This window comes from Leptonychotes weddellii, chromosome 5 (genome assembly GCF_054177405.1).
Source record: "Leptonychotes weddellii isolate Sample4059 chromosome 5, ASM5417740v2, whole genome shotgun sequence".
In the NCBI taxonomy this organism is placed as follows: Eukaryota; Metazoa; Chordata; class Mammalia; order Carnivora; family Phocidae; genus Leptonychotes; species Leptonychotes weddellii.
The window spans coordinates 2,923,911-2,943,838 of NC_138373.1; the positions used below are offsets into that span (position 1 = coordinate 2,923,911).

At 48.7% G+C, this 19,928-nt stretch overlaps 1 protein-coding gene across 1 annotated transcript in view; it reads left to right on the plus strand.

Moving 5' to 3' along the window:
- Positions 1–19,928, plus strand: part of SDK1 (sidekick cell adhesion molecule 1) — an 821,758-nt gene that overhangs the window by 662,579 nt on the left and 139,251 nt on the right. The window contains exons 17-18 of the mRNA XM_081822645.1: positions 2,092–2,273; positions 5,490–5,644. Coding sequence (XP_081678771.1) covers positions 2,092–2,273; positions 5,490–5,644 — 337 coding nt within the window. The remainder of the gene's footprint in view (positions 1–2,091; positions 2,274–5,489; positions 5,645–19,928) is intronic.

Sequence of the window (19,928 nt, forward strand, 5' to 3'; positions counted from 1 at the left end):
ACGGCGGGCTTTACACTGTCACGGCTCTTTGGCACCCATTGTTTCATTTTATTCTTGCGACAACCCTGTGAAAGGCCATTATGATGATGTCATTTTCGGGAGTTAAAAACCAGGGCTCAGAGATGTTAAGACTTCGCTTGAGGCCACACAGCGTGTCAGTCTTCTTCCCAGCCTAAGCCTTCTGGAGCTGACTTCTTTGCTTTTCCCTGGAATGTGTATTGTGTACTGATGGGTCCACACTAATGAGCTCTTCTTAAGCAATCGTGCCCAGCACGCGCCATGTTGGTTGTAAGTGGTCCTGGGCACCATTCACATGCCAGGTGACCCTGGGTGTGGGGACGATGCTTACCTTCTTCCAAATGGCTAATTGTCTCAGTGCTATTTATTTTGTAGACAGGGAATTTAAGTGGTAATATCTGGCACATGGGTTACTCGATGCCAGGCCTCTCCCTGGGGGCCGCCTTGAAGACCATGATGTCATGTAAACGAACCTAACCCCCTGCTTAGGAAGCGCACCCACACTTGCTGGGTGCAGGCAGTTCAGTAAAGGAATATCAATTCAGTAGGTGTCAGAAGTGGATGGACTATGAGGCAAAAATGCGGGGTGAGACATTAGCCTTCGCTTTTGCCTGTCCCTGGCGCCCCGTACCCCCCGCCCCGCGAGCTGCTGCTTCGGGCAGAAGGAGGCAGGAGGCCTGGAGCCTTCTTGCTGTGCTGCCTGCTCTTGACCCTGTGTCTTCCCGCCACAGGCCTCGCCTGTATGGTCTGTAGCAACAGGAGCTTTTCCGCCCTTGGAAAATCCGGGTTTTCACCAAGAACCTTTTACTGCCTTCCCCGTACTTCCGTACCGTTCCTGTAGCTGCCGTTCTCTTTGGAGAGCTGTTTTCCCTGGAAGGGCCCGAATCGGGGGGGTTCTTCTTTCTCCCGACGGCAGCAGCCTGGCGCGGCCTTCCCCTTTGTGCACTGGGCCCCTTTGGGGCATCCCCCTGCCCGGGACGGCGCAGGGAACAGGGCATCCTCCGCAGCCTGCGGTGGGGCTCAGTGTCGGTGGGGAACCGGACCCCAACCCGTCGTTGAGGGTCCCTCGCCCAGGGTCCCCTCCATCTTCACCCTTTCCCCCTCATCAGACAAGGCCGCATCTTCCTGAGGCGAAGAGCTGCTGCTTGGACAGGATTTGGGTGTTTTTGAAGCTGCAGGATGACCAAGGCAGGTCCTCCCAGCACATGCCCCTCGCTTGGCCCCGGGGAACCAATCCCCTTCTAAAAACAAAATCAGGAAAAGCATTTGCTCTTCCAAATAATGCTACAAAAGTCCTTCCGCAGCACACATGGCAATTTCCTAATTTATACGTTTTCTAAGTCCAGAGTCGTGTTTGTCACTTTTTAAAATAAATACGACTTTAGATTTATGTCTTTGTGGGGGGGAGTGAATTATTCTGTTTATTCTACACGTTGCCTTTTTTAACATCAAGGTAAAGTTGGTCTGTAACCCTGTTACTGTCAGGCATACACCGTAATAATTCACTCTGTATACACTGCAGGGTAATTGCCCCGGTGAGTCTGGCCACTGCCCGTCACCGTACAGTTAACCCCTTCACCCGCCTCGTCCGGGAAACTCCCCTGCAGAGCAGCCTGTCCTGTAGCAACGGACTAGTACCGGAAGCCACTCGTTCCGGCGCTGGGACCCACGTGAACAAATCTAGAAGCCCAGAGGGAAGAGCAGGCCGAGAAGCTTCTCTGCTTCTCCCCCATTTCAGAGCCGCGGGAGGAGAGCGTTGCTCCCAAGTTGTCCGTTTATGGCAACACCCCGGCAGAAATCATGGCTGGAACTTTCGGCACTAAGTCACTGTGCTCCCCAGACGAGTCACACTTAAAAAGCCATCACTTTTCCTTAACCGTTTTGCCCAGAGCTTATGATCGCTGTGAGACTCAACGACCCCTCTTTGGAATGGCTGGCTTAGGAAGCCGTGTTGTCTGGGGCTGACCTCTGTCTTCACTCTCGTCTGTTTACCTCGTTTCCCTCCAACTGCACAGAGCGAGTGCGGGTGCACCCGCTGCCTGGTTCCAGCCATTTCTCCCTGCTCTGCTGCAGGTACCGCCTGGCAGGCTTGCCGGGAGAACACCAGCAGCGCAACATCACCAGCCCGGAGGTCACCTACTGCCTGGTGACAGAGCTGATCATCTGGACGCAGTACGAGATCCAGGTGGCAGCCTACAACGGGGCAGGCCTGGGCGTCTTCAGCAGGGCCGTGACCGAATACACCCTCCAAGGAGGTAAGCTTGCCTTCCTGCGCGGTGGCCCGGTCTTTGCTGGGGAGCAGGACACGCTGAGTTTGTCTGGAGCGTGGGAGAAATGAAAATAAAGGGCCCGAGCCTCTCGGGGGCGATGAGAAGGAAATTCATCACTCACGTTACTCAGTCTCTCTGTTCCTAAACAACAGCTGTACTGTAGAAGGACACAGACAGCATCCGAGCTGCTGTCTTCTGGGTGGTAACGCACCCTTCAGCTAGTGCATGTGCTCTCGGAAAGATCATGCCACCGCCTGTTTGTAAACAGAGCGATGGTGTGATTCACAGTAAAGCTCTCCCTGGAGTCCCAGGCGATACCGCGGATGCTCTTCAAAGAGAGGGCTTATTTAGAATTTTGTGTTTAGTACTGCAGGGTGATTACTGGTAAAGGAATTTACAACTTGGTGCATTTCTTTTTGTTTTGTTTTGTTTTCTTAATTTTTAGTTACACAGCCAAACAATTTACTAAATCCGTAAAAACCCCTCCCCACGCCCACCCTCCCCAAAATGGCCAGGCAGAATGACATAGAGCCGGTGGGTCCTACCTTCGTAGGCTACGCCCCAACCCCATCATTTTAAGGCTGATCCCCACTGTGTTCTGGAGGACCTGGGTCTCAGCCGCAGGAAGGCTCGGCAGGAAAAAGTGGACCCTGTCTTGGAGCGGCTGTGCATGCCCACAGCACCCCGATCCTGGTCCGGGGAAGCAATTCCCCCACAAAATGGGCAACTCCTCTCATTCGGCACTTTTAGCCTCTGCCGACTCACAGGTGTGAGTTTATTTGCTTAGGCGTTTTTATTGCCACCAGGCCTTGACCTTTTTCAAATGATAAGGTTTCCAACTGCCCACTTCTCTCCCCAAATCATGTCAGAGACCTAATGTTCCTTGATATTACGTACTGTTATATCATCCCTTATCGATTGGCTGTCTGTCATCATCCGTAAGTCCATAAAGCCTCCTTTATAAATGAAGCGTAGTCAGTTCTGCTTCCACAGGGAAATATTTCACTGGCAGGAATATTTAAAATGCAAGACAGCCAGGAAGTACCCACTCATCTGCATGTGAGGCTTGATTACTCTTTGGAAAGTGGAGACAGCTGAGCACCTGGACAATTAATGTTTGCTTTAATTCGTCTACTTAATAAAATAACAATAAATTGGGAAATACTTAAAATAATGAATATTGCCATTAACAATTCTCTATTACTGTTAACTGCGACTGCTTCATTTTGGTGCTGGAGCATCTGAGTCCTGTGCCGGGCACGGGGAAGCACATCTCCACCTCGCCAAGAAGGGCTTGCGGACTTAGAGTTTGGCTTTGACTCGGTTGGCACTGGGGAGCCATTGAAGGTTGGGAGCAGTGAGAGGAGCAAAAAGGAGGATGAACCTGTTGGCAGGTGTGCAGGCGAGCTGAGGGGGAGCCCTAGCGGCCACAGGGACTCCAGGCCGAAGGGCAATGATTTGGCCATGAATTGACGGGTTCCCTGCTGAGCTGATGCTGGCCGTGAGGAGGGCGGGCTGGTACGTTTGGGCGCTGCTTCACCGTTTTTAAACTAGCTTTACCTCTGTTCCCCCCGAGAGCCTCGCAACAGCACCCTGTCCGTGGGACTGGGCATGAGAACCGGAAGGGCCCAGCCCCTCCTCGGATTGCTGGCAGGCACCGGCTCAAACGGGGCAGGTTTGGTTTGCGGCCACTCACGCATAAGGGAACTGAACACTGGCTAGCTGGAGCTTAGCTGCTCTGAAACGCCAGGATGCCAGCCTAGGCGGATGTGGCGGGTGGGCGGGCTCCCACTTCTGGGATGGAAGGACTGACTGGGGATGCTTCTGCTTGGTGCAAGGATTCGCTTTCCTCTGCTAGGTGAGAACATGGCGTCTCAGCTCTCCGTGCAAGTATGGTTCCTAGTATCACTCTTGTTTTAAACTCTGGATGAGCTGACGTCCCTGATTGATGCCCTGTGTGTAGTTTCCCCATCCGTATCTCAGCTTATGCAGCTGGGTCGTCTTCCTTTGTCTGGGCGTTGGATGGCTGGTGTTGGAGTCCCGAGCCCAGAGCCCCTGCAGGTCTCAGGGGCACCCAGGGGAGTGGTCATAATTCACATCTTCCCTCCCTGCAGGCATTTCTGCTTCAACGTTGCTCCCTCCTAACCGGCGTGGGCATAGGAAACACGGGCGTCTTTGTCCTCCCTCTGGGGGACACGAGCCCTCTCCTCTAGCCATGTTTTAGGCTCTTCCTGATGCTCACATGACTGTAACACCCTGGGGAAAGGACCCCGTGCTTCTGGAATGCAGTGGGTCTTTTCCCGCTGTTTCCAGACCCTGCCATACACCTCATCCTACACCCAACCCTTGGTCACCTGATACAGCTTCTCAGACTTGCAACAGCCTCTGAGTCTTCACCAGGAAGCACCGTCCACCCTGACCCTCCTTTGTTTGAGGGGCAAGCCTGAGCCCCAGGATAAATCAGGGGTGGGACCCTCGTTGACCGCAGCGTTGGGATGCTGTCCCTTGGGCGTGCTTGGTGCTTGACAGGTGTTGGCAGGGGAGGCAGCCAGCCCCACGCCTGCCGTGCGCTGCCGCTGTGCGGGTCCAGCCCTGCTCCCCGGGAGCGTCACCCCACAGCTGAACAATGGGGAACCAGCTTGTAAATTCTGTCCCTGAATCAATGTTCCCACCCAAGACAGGACACACATAAGAGAGGATTTAGACGTGCAGATGGGAAGAACCGGGGAGTGGGGGCAGGGGACCTGGTCTGGAGCAGGGGCGGAATAAACCAGATAAAAAATGATCTGATTAAAAGGTAAGGCATTAGGAAGAAAAATGGCAACAGCAGGGGCCATGAATAATTTAGGGAGACGATGATGGAGAGCAAGGGTTTGTGAGCTGTCTTCCCACACACACGCTCACTCACATCTGTCCAGAAACAGCCCTTTCTTGCTAGTCCATCAAGGCCTGACTCCATAGTTGCTACTTACCTGCCTTCAAGAAACACATCAAGCTCTGTGAGCCGCAAGCTCCCCCATTGTAAAATTATAACCTGTAACACCGTCTGCCCGGGCTGTTCCACGGGCGGGTGTGAGAGAAGACAAGGGCAAGGCCTGGAAAGCCCTGAGCTCCTACACAAATACCCGGTTGCTGCGCTGTCCCCATTCCTCCTTCCAGGGCAACGCCGGGCGTCTACTTCCTATTTGAATGTTTCTGCAGGGGCAGTTGTACCGAGAGAAACGGGCTCAATCTCTCTGCCAATAGGAAAACCTCAAGAAGTGATGGGAGCACCTACTGCAGGCCCAGTGTTGCATGATGGGCCACGGCCCGGAGAGTGGGAAAGACACCGGACACGCTGTCAATCCTGGGGACTTGTGGCCTAGCCTGGGAGGGGGACTAACATCTGTGACAGAAGAGCACAAACTACCAACGAAGCCAGCCTCGCTCGGGTGTGGTCGCTCCCCTTCTGTCCACAAGATCCATGTGACGAGCGTGCTTCAAAGACTTGCCAGCCGAGAGACTCAGAGGAACCTGCCGTCAATGTGGAAAGGGGCTTTATTGGGATCTACATGGTGGGACAGCAGCAGAGGAGTTAGGGTTCCGCTGTCCACAGTGGTTGGAAATGGGGTCCAGCTGGGAGAAACAGACCCAAAGTAACAGCTGAAACAAAATGGAGGGGTGTTGCTATTTCCTCCCATCAAGAGTGGGCCTTGGGCTGCATGGGGTCTTAGTGGCAGCTCCATGGTCCCCAGAGAGTCAGGCTCCTTCTTTTCGTTTTGCCTTCTTTAGCGTTTGCCTCATGGCTGCGAGCTGGCTACTGGGATGCCGGCTATCAGGCCCACATTCTAGAAGGAGGAAGAGAGAAGGTTATGCCTTGTGGCCAACTATGCAGGTGTGCCCGTCTTTGAAGAACTTTCTTAGAAGTTCCATCTGCTGTTGACTTAAGCTTACAATTCATGGAATATCTCTGTGCCGGAAAGTCTGGTGCTCTTTCGGCTGGATACATTTCTGCCCGTTGCTAAGAAAGAAAGGGGGGACAGATAGTGGAGGGCAGCTAGCTAGCAGTTTCTGCCTTGCTTTCTACCTCGACTCCTGCTGAGGAGTCAAATGCAGAGGATATGCAATTTCTAGATGTAAAATCGTGTGACCTTCTGTCTCACAGCTGGCTACATGTGGAGGGCCTCATGATCCTTTGGAATTGCCCACGTAAGAATTAGCAGACACCAGCCCCACGGTTCCTCGGGGCCTCAGCTCGTGGTCTGTTTGGGTGCCGGCTGAATGTGCTTGTGGCCACTGGGGACCCCTCTCCGTGGGCTTGGGGTGACCCCCGGCTGCTAGTGCCGTGTGTTGGCCAAGCCTGTAGGACTGAGCTGGCCCTTGCAGCTGGAAAGAGAATAATTTCAATGCCTGTATATTAGAGGGGAAGAGAATAGCTCATAAAATTAATTATTTGTCAGCCTAATTTGGAAAATTATTGCAACGTATATGCACATAATTCTGGAGTCTGTCAGGACTCCACGGGAACAGCAGGAAGCACCCGGGCTTCGGGAAGAATAAAGCTTCCGGCCAGCCCGCCTGATTTTTCCTCCTCCCTTCAGCCAAGCGGCAAGCCTGATCCATCAGGGGAAATGAGATATAATTTGTCCTGACTTTAATAAGCTCTTTGGATTTAACTCCTCTTGAGAAAGCATCGGAATGCCAAGGAGAGATGGTGCGGCCCAGCCACCATGAGGCAGTGTGTGACACGGTGGCCGGTCATTCTCAAAGAGAACTCAGGAACGTCCAGCCTCGGCCTGGGGGACAGAGCCAAGCGCACACAGGCGGCCCTTGCTGGTGCCCACAGCAGACGCAAAGTGATGGGCAAGCGTTGGCCCCAGGGGGCAGGGAGTGCCCGCCTGCTGCTGGGCGCACAGGTTGGCTCTCGAGTGTATTTCCTTCACGGAAGCTCCGGAAGGATGATGAGCTGGTCATTCGTACCTTGAGTTCAACACAATGGGCTGTCGATCCCTGAAGTAATTTGAACCTACTATTCACCTGTCACATGGCCCATTTTTCTTTTCAATCCCATTTATTATTGAGATCTATTAAAAATGTCTGGTTTGTCTACTTGGGCTCTTCACATTCTCAGTGTGGGCTAACACCTTGGACATGTGGGTATTCTTTAATATAAACTTTCTCACCACCCCGCCCCCCGTTCTTCATACACCCCCCTCATCCACCATTCTGCCATTATCCTGTCCGCCAGTCCCATCGAATAGATCTTCTTAGCAGTGCCTCCCTGACCTTTCCTGCTCCAGGCGTTTTAAAATGCGACATATTAACTTACAAATCGAGCAGCAGAACTCTAAGGCAGTCCCAGCCATGTGAACTTTCCAAGGGGGTGAGAGGAAAGGTCCCTCCTGCCACAGGAGCTGCGGCCTAAAATCCGGCTCACATGGAACCCGCTCATCAAATCTCCATCATGATTACCCAAAATGAAATGGAAAATAACTTAAATTGACTGAGGAATTTCTTTCAAGACGCTCTGGAAATCAATATGCATTCGGTTGCAAGTGGAAAAAGCCATAGCATGTAAGTTCTTCATAACTAAACACCCAGTATAATTTCAAAGCATTTTTCTTACTGCCAATGTCGACGTCAGCAACTTTCCTATCATTTAGGAGGAGGAGAGCACTGTAGTCATCTGAAGCAATGAGGGGTCCAAATCCAACACTGATGCAGTGACTGGTTCCCAAATTCAGGTTTTATTAAAAAACAGTTCAACTCCCCACCAGAGCCCCATGCAGACACAGTGTGACCATGGGGTTCTCAAGTGAGCCTAAGCATGGGATCCTGCCGGAGCATGAGTGTGAGAGATGACCGCCAGATCCTAAAATACGCCCGTGTAGACGAGCAAACTTCCACCCGTTTCTTAACTGTGTTCACAAAGATGCAGATGTTGGTTTTTCTATAAAGGGTCCAAAGACAAATTATACTATAAATCATCATTTTGAGCACGCCAAGGTTTTAATTTTTTTCTGGTTTTATTTCTTTGTCATTTTTCTTCCTATAACAGGTATTTTTGTGCTATAATGATTTATTCTGGTTTCAGAACATTACCTTCTAATGAAAGAGAAATATTTCATATTTAAAGAGAGACGAAAAAAAACACTGGGTTATCCACATCTCTAAAACATTAGTAAAAGCTCCTAAATGTTCACTTGGGCTTTGAAAGGTTTTCTAGGGGCACCTGGGTGGCTCAGTCATTAAGTGTCTGCCTTCGGCTCAGGTCAGGATCCCAGGGTCCTGGGATTGAGCCCCACATCGGGCTCTCTGCTCAGCGGGAAGCCTGCTTCTCTCTCTCCCACTCCCCCTTCTTGTGTTCCCTCTCTCGCTGTGTCTCTCTCTGTCAAATAAATGAAATCTTTAAAAAAAAAAAAGAAAAAGAAAGGTTTTCTAAAGTAAGGATTATAAATGAACGCTCTGTTTGCAAGCTTCATTCGCATCTCCTCCTGGGAAACTCTCAATGTGGCATGAATGACATTGCACAAAAGATTGGTTTCTCAATCCTTAAGACTTTCTAGACCTCAGGCTGCAGCTACAGAAGAGGATGATGTTGCAGATTCTCCCAGAATCACCCACAACATTAAGTAAGAACTGTACAAAATGATGTGGGATGTTCCATCAGGAATGAGCTCGATTTGGTCTTTTAGAATTTTCAGGGAAGGAAAGGATAGGATAGGAAACTAGCATTTTGGAGGAAGCCACTCTATATGAGTTTTTGCTGTCCCCTGCTATGCACGAACATGCCATGCCTCACCCTGGTCATCCCCCCGGCAGTCGTGAGAGATTGGTGTTACTGCTCCTATTTCACAGAGAAAGATGGGAGCTCCAAGAGGTAACTCACTTGCCCAAAGTCACATAGCTGGAAGATGCTGGAACTTGTGCTCTTTTCGTTCTGCATGTATCAAACGTGGACAAAAATTACTTCCAGATTTCCGGTGTAGCTTGAATATGGAATAGAAAACAAGCAAGATCTCATCTTACTTATGTTCACACAGCAGGTGGATTTGCAGTGGTTTGTGGACATTTTGGACTGCAGTCTACAGTAGGAAATCTATTTGACAATGAAACCCAGTACACACACACACAGCTGAAACAAAAGATTCATAAACCAGTTGTCACCCTTACACTGTGTGATGTTCTTTGATATTTTCTATCCTATTTCATTCTGTTTCATTCTCCTACTCTTTCACAAACACTAGCTGTGACCACTAAATTGATTTCCTGGTCTGCTAATGCATTTGTGACCTACAGTTTAAAGAACACTGAATTCAAGCGACACGGGGTGCTTGGTTCAGCTGATCTTGCATCCCTTTCAGAAGAGGCTCCCACTGGCCTGTAGGACAAATCAGGGTCTGCAAGGGAGACACCACTGAAGCCCACAGTAAAAACCCGAACAGCGGTCTGAGTGAGGGCATGAGTGGGGTGACCCGCCTGGGTGCAGAGCTAAGATCTGGGGGCTGGAGGAGGGTTCCAGCACCTGGATCTGTGCAGATGACCTCGTGAGTGAGGAGAGCTTCCCAGGGGGAGACTTGCCCTTCAGTTGCCTCTGGAAGACACAAGGAAAAATCAAACCAGTCTTAAGTTGCTATGACCAGCATATTATTTTGTCATGTACAGGACGGTCTTCCCGACAAGCCTGGGAACTCTTCGAGGGTGGGGGCTGTGTCCAATTTGTTTCTGCATCCCCAACTCCAAGCACAATGCCTGATATGTAAATAAACAAGGCATAATTAGATGTCTGATTAAAGACAGATGCTTCTCATTTCTTCTTCAGTCTCCAATGCTATGCCAATTTCATCTCCATATTCAGCATGACGCCCTCCCTTCCCTCCTGCTTCTTCTTACCTCAGAAGCTCCAACGAAAGCCCAGTGCCCACCTGCTCTGCCCCCACACATTGTCCCTCCCTAGCCTAAAAACCGGTCGCAAATGTTTTCTCCTCAATGCCTGACAAAAAATTGGGGAAAATAAGTTCAGAAAGGGCCGCACAATGCTTTTAAAGTTTTAAAGTATTTTTTTTTATTCAGGCCATTAAAAAAAGATACCCAAGCTTATTTGTCCAAGATTTGTTATCCTAATAATGTGTTAGGAATGTTTAATGCAGTGAGAACATTCAGGTGTATCAAAACCACAAGAACCGTAACAACACAAGAACTCATCCACAGCCTGTAACGATCTGGAATTAAAGAGAACACCCGACACACAAATTGTAATATATACATCCATGCAGCAATGTGGAGCCAGTAATTCTTCCAAATAATGAGCTTGCTTCTCCCCTATTTGAAAGGCAGAGACATTTAATTCTGTAGGATCGCCTGGAGAACTAGATGCCCATGAGTCCCCACTAAGTTCTGGATAGACACCGCAGTCCTTAATATTTTAAATCATCCACTTTAAAGCTAATGAAAAACAGAGTGCACAGTTGTGGTGAAGACATAAAGACCCGAGTGCCCCAGTGCAGCGTGGGGGTGCCCTCCAGAAGCTGCTGCCCGGCCCGCGGCTCCATCCCCAGCGAATGGGTCCAAAGTGAGGAGACCGTTTCCCAGGCAAGGTGGGCCCTGAACAGCCCCACATCAGACTGCCCCCCGACACCCTGGAGGGCCACGAGAGATGAACTGTTTCTGCAGAGCTTGCTGACTTTCTGGGTTTATCTGCAACAGATAAGGCAGGGCTACTTTACTGTAATTTCATTCTGTGCTAAGTTCAGCTGATTTCACAACATCGTCAGGGGGCTGCCCAGCACCGTCAGCCTGGGTTTGCCCCCGTCCGATGGGGGTAAGAAGCAGGGTGCAGAAGGCAATCTTTGTCCTAGCACAGAGGCTCCTGTCCCGGGAGACCCCATGAATTCCTACAGCGTCACTTTGTTCACTTTGTCTGACATGTTGTGAATCTCCACAACGTCAGATAGCCCTGTGGTCACCGCTGCATCCTTTAGATTAACAATGACTGTAAACCGATTCTGCCCTTTACGTAGACTGAGTCACGATAGCACAGAATTTACTCAAGGGTGTTACACATAAGCTTTACAGAATCTGCATAATTTTGTTTGAGCACTTGCTTGAGACACGCTCTTTCAGCGCAGAGAACGGCTCAGGAAAAGCGCTCGCCCAGCATCACCTCAGATTCTATGGGTTGTAAATAGCAGTACACATTCCTGGCAGAAAATGGGGGAAAGAGGCTTGTGAGCACCGTGAGCACGGACCCAAGGGGAGCTGCGATCACAATCTTAATCTCCCTGTAGAGACCACACATTTCTAAATCAAGGCAGATCACAATCCCGTGGGATCGGGTTTTTGGCTGGGTGCCACTTGGAGCGCTGAGCTCAGCTACAGGTGCCTCACAGTGAGGGGCCGTGGGAAAACCAAGGCTTCTCAGAGGGGGGCAGAGCGGGCAGGGCTCCCTAAATCCTGCCCTACGGGAAACAGAGAAACAGGGTGTCTATTTGGCCAGGAGGCGTAAAGCCTAACTGGACACTTTTGTGATTTTCAAATAGTCTAGTATGGGCGAGGGACCGTTGTTGACCCAGGAGACAGACAGGAGTCACTGGGCACAAGTCGTGGAAGGCGAGGTTTTAGTGGGGCATAAGGAAAAGCCCCTTTACCGCGCATAGCAGAGGTGCAGGGTAACCGAAAGAGCAGGAATGCTGTGTCTGAGAAGCTCTGAGAAGCTATGCCCACAGTAGCTGATGGGCCACCCATCTGGGTGCTGCGGGTGAGCCCCATGGCCTCGGAGGGCCCTTGCATCTCCTCCTCTGGTCTGCACAACTCAATCTGCACCACCAATAGGGTGCCTGGTCTGGCTCTTCGGGGCGCCTGGGTGGCGCAGTCGGTTAATCGTCTGCCTTCGGCTCAGGTCATGATCTCCAGGTCCTGGGATCGAACCCCATGTCCAGCTTTCAGCTCAGCAGGAAGTCTGCTTCTCCCTCTCCCTCTGCCTTTCCCCCCTGCTCATGCTCTCTCTGTCTCTCTCCCTCTCAAATGAATAAACAAAATATTTTTAAGAAATAAAAAAATAAACAGGCTTTCTTGGATAAATAAATGGATGATTCCAAGTCAGGTCTCCAGCAGGTAATGCATAAGATGAGCCTGCAAGATCTTGACCTCTCAAAAAGCAAAGAAACTATCAAATGCTACGGAGGGCTTGTCAGACTCATGCCCACCTGGAGATTCCCACTAGTTAAAGATAGGAACCTGTGAAAATCAATACCACTAATAATTGCAATGGTGAAATGCTTCAAATACATTTCAGTCCATGGATTCATAACAGTATTGTTTTTTAAGCCTCATTGGTCACCTTTGGAGAATGTAACAGAAACTATTATATGCTGAATTTGTATAAACCTTCCCAATCAAAACTCTCAAGATGTATAGGGAGATACTTGACCTTGATTGGTGAACGTCATAGTTTTAATATCTGGTTTTTTTCTTGAGATGACTCCATTCAGACTGCGTGCAGACTTTTAACCTCTTCAAATACATGGAAGTTACCATTGACGAGAAAGTATTTGCACAAGTAGCTGGTCACATATTTGAAGATTATCTATTACCTTTTCCCCAGTTAGGAGAAACTTTTTCCTTGCCATTAACTGGAATGCGGATAATTCAACCTCCTTAAATGGCGCTTTACAGGTATAATGTTTCTCTAGGTTAACAGCTTTTCCTTTTATTTCTTTGACAGACATAATGTTGAGTGGTTTTTTGTGATGAGGTGAATGGATTGGATTCTGAGCAAATGTGTTCCGTATCAAGTATTTCAGAATAATGGGTGTTTCTATGAATCTACACAGATGCTGTTGTCAGTCTTAATATTTTGCCCTCAGAGTTCAGACAGCGACTCCTTAGAATTATAAAATCGATCCTATATCACGAGTGCACAGGTAACTCCATAACCAAGCTGAGTTTCTGCTTTGACCCGTGTGGGTCAGGATGCTTCCACAAGGTCTCGGCAGTTCTCGACCATGTCCACTAGGTGCTCAGAAATGTCCGTTAATGGGGCCCCTGGGTGGTTCAGTCAGTTAAGCATCTGCCTTCGGCTGAGGTTGTGATCTCAGGATCCTGAGATCAAGCCCCGCATCGGGCTCCCTGCTCAGCAGGGAGTCTGCTTCTCCCTCTCCCTCTGCCCTGTCCCCCCTCCACTCGTGTTGTCTCTCGCTCGCTCTGCTCCTCTCTCTGAAATAAATAAATAAATACATAAATAATCTTAAAAAAAAAAAAGAAATGTCATTTAACTAAGCCACCGTTGGTGCCAATAATTCATGCTTCCACAAATCTTCAACGTGACACCGAGTCACCAAAACTAATAACAACAGTGATAACAATAGTGCTTTGTTCAGTTCACACACTCTTGGGAGACTCTTCTTTCCAAAAGTCCAGAGGCTTCCATCTGAGATTGAAATAGGAAACGAGGGGGGCACCTGGGTGGCTCAGTCAGTTGAGTGTCTAACTCTTGATTTCGGCTGAGGTCATGATCTCAGGGTCAAGAGATCAAGCCCTGCGTTGGGCTCCACACTCGGCGGGGAGTCTGCTTGAGATTCTGTCTCTCCCTCTCCCTCTGCCCCTTGCCCCAACTCATGTGCAAACTCACTCTCTCTAAAATAAATAAATATTAAAAAACAGAAATAGGAAACAGAGAAGTTCCCATTTTCAAGTAATGCTATTAGAAGACCAGTGGATGACATGTCAGGTGGTCCACAGACAAACTTAGTTCAGATCATTAAATCCGAAAAGTCTCCATCACGGGTGGATGAATACTGATCGTTCTAACCTCACCTGACATGTGGCATTATCTTCAGCCCCTCAAAAGAAATTCTTTTGTCAAAAGCGTTGCCATTTTTTTGTCTTTCACAAAACAGCAACAAAAAAAAAGGTCTTGGATATTATTAGATTTACCATTCCGATAGCATCATTTAATGAGGCTTCTGAGGCCACAGGCCACCTCTTACAGAGGAGAACTTCTCTGTGAATAAAACAATGGATTTCTTGAATCTGAGGCTTTTCAGATTGAATTTTGCAGTAAAATCTTTATACTGTTCTGTTGGCTTTGGTATACAAAACTTAAAACTGTGTTCTTTGATACCTGATTTATTCCCAATGTCCATTTAGCTTTTGGCCATTTCATCCTTCCTAGCGTGTCTGGTATGGGGTATACTGCGGGCCCCTGTCGCGATCAGTTGCTCGGGGGGGCCTGCCCATCCCCAGCGCTGGCACAGGGCCTGCTCGGGGCTCACTGCTGTGACCCCCCGGGAGCTGCCCGCTGCCTCACCCAGGGCCCCCCTTCCCCACGGCCAGCCTGTGGCTAATGGCGCCGCTGTGGGCGTGGGAAAACCCAGTCCCTCGGCCTCAGGTGAGGACATCTGGAAGGGCTCAGCTGAGGTCTGGCCAGCTGCCCTCTTGCAGAGCGTCTCCTGCGCCGTCCTGACCTCCTCACTTCCTTCTGGGTGCATCTCCTGAGCCTCTGTAGAGCCGATACAGGAAATGGCTCACAAACAGGACGCTCAGTCCAACACAGGTGTGCGTTTTTACAACGTAAGTATTCTCAGCATTTCTTTTGAAGGAGTCAATCGGAACGTTTTGCTTTATATTATCTTCCCACTAAGTTTGTCCCTGGGTCGTCTGACGTGTTGTCCACACAGCTCCTCACAGTGTTATTCAGAAGGGGTACCTGTCCTTTTTCCCGTGCCCCACTGGTCCCAGACAGGTTGCCAACGTTTCTGCGCCGTCGGGTAACATGAATGATTCCGCAGGTGGGAGGAGGAGTATTGGCTTTAGCTCTCAAGAGCAGCACGTTGTAACCAGCTTCTTGTCCTCGATCTGATATGGTTGTGACCAGACTCATAAATACCCTTCCTTCCTGTTTTATAGCTGCAACCAATTTCCCACTTCTAATCTTTTCTGGGTAGGGTCAATGCTGGCGTGATCTGCCGGGCATCCTCACTTCATCCAATTCCTTTGCCATCAGGTACTGACTTTAGGCTGAAGAAGGAGAAGATGATCTGAGCACGCAAATCTCAATTTCAGATCATTGCCCTGACATTCCCTGGGTAGAAAATTTCTTTTACTATCTGACTTGGTGTACCTGATGACTCCCTTTATTTGGGTTTTTTTTTTTAATATTTTATTTATTTTGAGAGAGCATGAGCAGAGGGGAGGGGTAGAAGGAGAGGGAGAAGCAGGCTCCCCCCTGAGCAGGGACCCAACTCGGGGCTCAATCCCAGGACCCTGGGATCATGACCTGAGCTGAAGGCAGACGCTTAACTGACTAAGCCTCCCAGGCGCCCCCGATGACTCCCTTTAATCAGAACGTTGTTCATTATGCTGTGGAAGTAAGTCTCTATAAATACAAAATAGAATCAATAATATAGACAAATAATTTTAATAAATATTTGTATATTTAAATATAAAGTACACAGTGGACTGTGGGCCTTAATGACTTCAGAAATCAGCTTTTCAAAAAGTTTTGGTTGCATGCACTCTTAAGAAGTTTTGCAAATGAATTGAGTTGAAAAATCCAAAAAAAGGAAGCATGCACTAGGCAGTATTGACACATTCATTTCTATTTGATTAAAGACCTAAAATTCTGAAAAATTCATGACCTATGAATATTAATTATGTACTCTCTGATCCCAGATATTTCAAAAAGTCAATTATTTGAAGCTAAAACTCTGTAGTCCTCTTTATTAATTTGGTTTATTTAGGTAGCTTATTATTTTAAAACATTTTTATATTTCTAAAACCAAAGATTCGTTTTGAAATCCATCAAGAATCACATCTTGCTGAATTTACATGACTAGCCAGGAAGAAAGGAAGGGAAGGAGGAAGAAGGAAATTTTTAAAAATCATTCATATCTTACCAGGGAACCCCTAGCATCAGGAAATAAGCATAATCGCACACGCCCTCTGTGTATGACCGGGTGAAAATGCTGGCAAATTAATTGAAAAAAAAAAATCCATACACACTTAACAGCAACAACAAAATCCACCGATGATAAGCAACTTGCAACAAACGTAAAAGTGACCTTGGGAGGATGGGCTGGTGGGGATGTCAGGGAGAACGCCGTTCTGTTTTGCTGCTCTGGGGCCTCCCTGCAGATGCTCCGCGGAAAGCGGGTAACAAGAACTGGATTCGGAAAGCGTCTAGCAAAGTCACGGCTAGTTTTGTGTTTTAAACAGACTTTCATTTTTAGAGCAGTTTTAAGTTCACGGCAAAACTGAGCAGAGGGTGCAAAGATTTCCCGTGTACCCCACACCCCTCCCTATCACGGCACCCCCACCATCAGCATCGCCCAGCAGAGGGGTCCATCTGTTACAGTCCATGACACATCGCTGGCACCCACAATCCGTAGTTTACATTGGGGTTCACTCTCGGTGCCGTATGCCCTGTGGGTTTTGACGAAAGTGTAATGATATGCGTCCATATGACATCATACGCAATAGTTTCACTGCCCTAAAAAATCCTCTGTGCTCCTCCTATCCCCGCCCCCTTCTCCTGACAGTCACTGATGGACCACCTCCACAGTTTTGCTTTTTCCAGAATGTCTTCTAGTTGGAATCACACACTATGGAGCCCTTTTAAACTGGCTCCTTTCACTTAGCAATATATGATGCACAGGTAAAGCTGTCGAATGTAATTTAACAGTTGTAAACTTTTCGGTGGCTGTGAGCAGCGGTTGATGACAAGGAAGAATTGACGGACATCAGTAACTCTGGTGCTGATGTAAGCCCTCAGAGGCACCTGACAGGGCCTCCCTGCCCTGTGGTGCCTCCTACATGCCCATCCCAAGAAATCCCACCTTCGGCCATTGCTTTATCCTGGCCACATACTTTCCTATAACGGATCACTTCCTGTTTCTAAAACTGCTCATGTGGCTTCTCCATCCACGCACCGTAGTCATGAGGTGCCTATGGGTGCTGGGTGCTCATTACAGAGCTCCTTGTCCTTGGCTGGGAGAATCAAGACAGCATTTAAGCTCTGTTGAATTTAAGACTGAGAGCATCCTAGGATTAGTGCAGGGGGAATTATCTAGAAAAAAATTGACTTTTTTTTTTTTTTTTAAGCAATGAAAACCACAGAAGAGCATAACACCTGTCACTTTACCAGACCACTTCAAGGCCTGCAGTTAGGGACAAGGAAAGGACTGCACTTTAAATGCTAATTATCTGGGGAGAAAAATGTCCATGGAGGCCTTATTCGGAGCAGTGAGAGGCCCCGCTTCCCTAAGCTCTCCTGTGAAGACTGCAGAGAAGTCCCACCTAGGAGTGAGGCCCTTGCCTTTCCTCACAAGAGGAGGGTTCCACGGCCCTCAGTAATTAAGGCCTTTCAGCCTCTGTGGGAAGCACTGTCGAGAAGGATTTCTTGGCTGTAGCTCTTTCTCTCACTCTAGGGAATTCTTAATTCCATCGTCTACGTATTTGTGAGTCATTTCCGATGACAATAATTAGGGCGACAAGGTGAAGGATGGCTAGGACAACTGGTGATTTTTTTGGACGAAGCCCCAGGCGGGCGAGAGAGGAACCTGAGGCTCCGAAACCTCCTTCCTGGGACTTTGGGAAGGAACGTGCGTCCAGCTCCATGAGCTTTGAAGCAAGGATGCGGCTGGCGGAGCCATACTTACCTCCTGGTTTTACGTGGCCCCAGGTAATGAGAAGGGAGGACGGAACTGCCTTCTTGGCTGGGTCGGCCCAGCTCCCTGGGGTTTTGCTGAGACGACGGCAAGCGAAGAGACGCGCTGACGTGAGGATGAACAGCCCGACCCAGGAGAGCATCAGCCTCCCGTTACGTTGCACCAAAGCAATGCAGAGATGCAAGACGTCCCCTTAGAGCACTAGGAAATCATTGCTTGATTTAATTTATGCAAAATGCCAAGTTTTTAGAAGCGTTAGATCAGTGTGGTCTTATCTAGAGAATATCACAACGTTGGATGGGAACGTTTTATGGAATTCTAGAGTCAGTAACTGGGCCCACGAGACCCCAGAAGGAAGCCTGCAGAGAGCGATGCATTCCTCTATCCCCGCGAGCGCGGCTTCTGGGAGAAAAAGCCCAACACTTCCAAGTCTCCTCCCAGTCGCCCCCCATACTTTTCTTCCCTCTCCCTGAGAGAGTTGGAGGTTTAAGACCAGCAGCGTTCTCTTATACGTCACGGTGCTGTGGGCCGGGAACTGGAGCAGGCCTGAACAGGTGGCTCCTCGGTCCACTGGCAGCTGGGCTGGGGGCAGAGCGGGGGCCATGGATCCACTCACGTCGCGGCCTCAGCAGGGAAAGCTACAAGGCTGGGCTCCCCTGGGACTGCAAGCTGCTGTCAGGGTCCTGGACTTCTTACAGGGCTGCTCGGGGTGCTCCCAGAGAGGCTGGTTCCGGAGAATAGAAGCTTCAGGCTCAGCAAGGCCCGGGTGGTATTCTGCAGGTCGGAGTATTCACGGAGCCCGCGTGCAAGGGGCCCAGACCCAGACATCACCCCTCAGTGGGAGAAAAGCATCGAAGAGTTTGCAGCAGTTTTTAAAAGCCAGATTTCCTGTGATATAATTTACAGAAAATGATACAAATTCCCTTTTTAGTGTACAGTTGTATATGTTTTGATAGACGCACACCATCCACAATCACAACCGTGATCAAGATAGATGATCTCTGTAACCCCCAAAATCCCCCTGTGCTGCCCCTCTGTACTCCAGAGCGGTTATATTTTCAGCATGTATTTTTTCTGTTCTTTTATTTGTAAGCTCTTTGTGTCTTCGCCTTTAAAGTGAGATTCTTTTAGACACCACACAGTTGGTCTTGCTTTTCATCCAATAGCCCGTCTTTCATGAGTATGTATACTGTTTACATGGTACATGACTTGAAAAATGAGGTTAAAATCTATCATCTTGCCAATTGTTTTCTATTTGATCCCTCTCCTGTTTTCTCCTTTTCTGTACCTTTTTGCCTGCCTGCTTCGGGATTAATTAGGTATTCTTATATTTACATTATTTTCCCCACTCTTGCCTTATTTTAGATCTCTTTTCTAGACTCATTTAGTGATTGCTCTGGAGTTTATAATATACATCCTTAATGAACGACAGTTTATCTTGAAGTTTATCACATGCACGATGTATGAGCCTGGTCAGTGCCTCCGGGGCCTTCTTCCTGTCTCTTGGGCTGTCGGGACCCCTCTCTTCACTCGTACCCACACTACAAGTCCCGATAAAATGCTACATTTGTTGCTTTAAACAGTCAACTATATTTGAGAGTGAGTCAAAAATAAGAAAAGAAATCTATTCTACCTACCTTCATCTTAACCGGTTCTGGAAATCACCCACTTCCCTGCATAGATCTACAGCTTCAGTGTCCGTCTGATAGCACATTCCTCCAGTGTTTTTCACAGCGTAGTTGTGCCGGGAATGAATTCTCTCTGCCTTCGTCTTCCTGATGACGTCTTTATTTTTTATTTTATTTTTTTTTTATTCTTATGTTAATCCCCATACATTACATCATTAGTTCTAGATGAAGTGTTCCATGATTCATTGTTCGTGCACAACACCCAGTGCTCCATGCAGAACGTGCCCTCCTCAATACCCACCACCAGGCCAACCCATCCTCCCACCCCCCTCCCCTCTAGAACCCTCAGTTTGTTTTTCAGAGTCCAT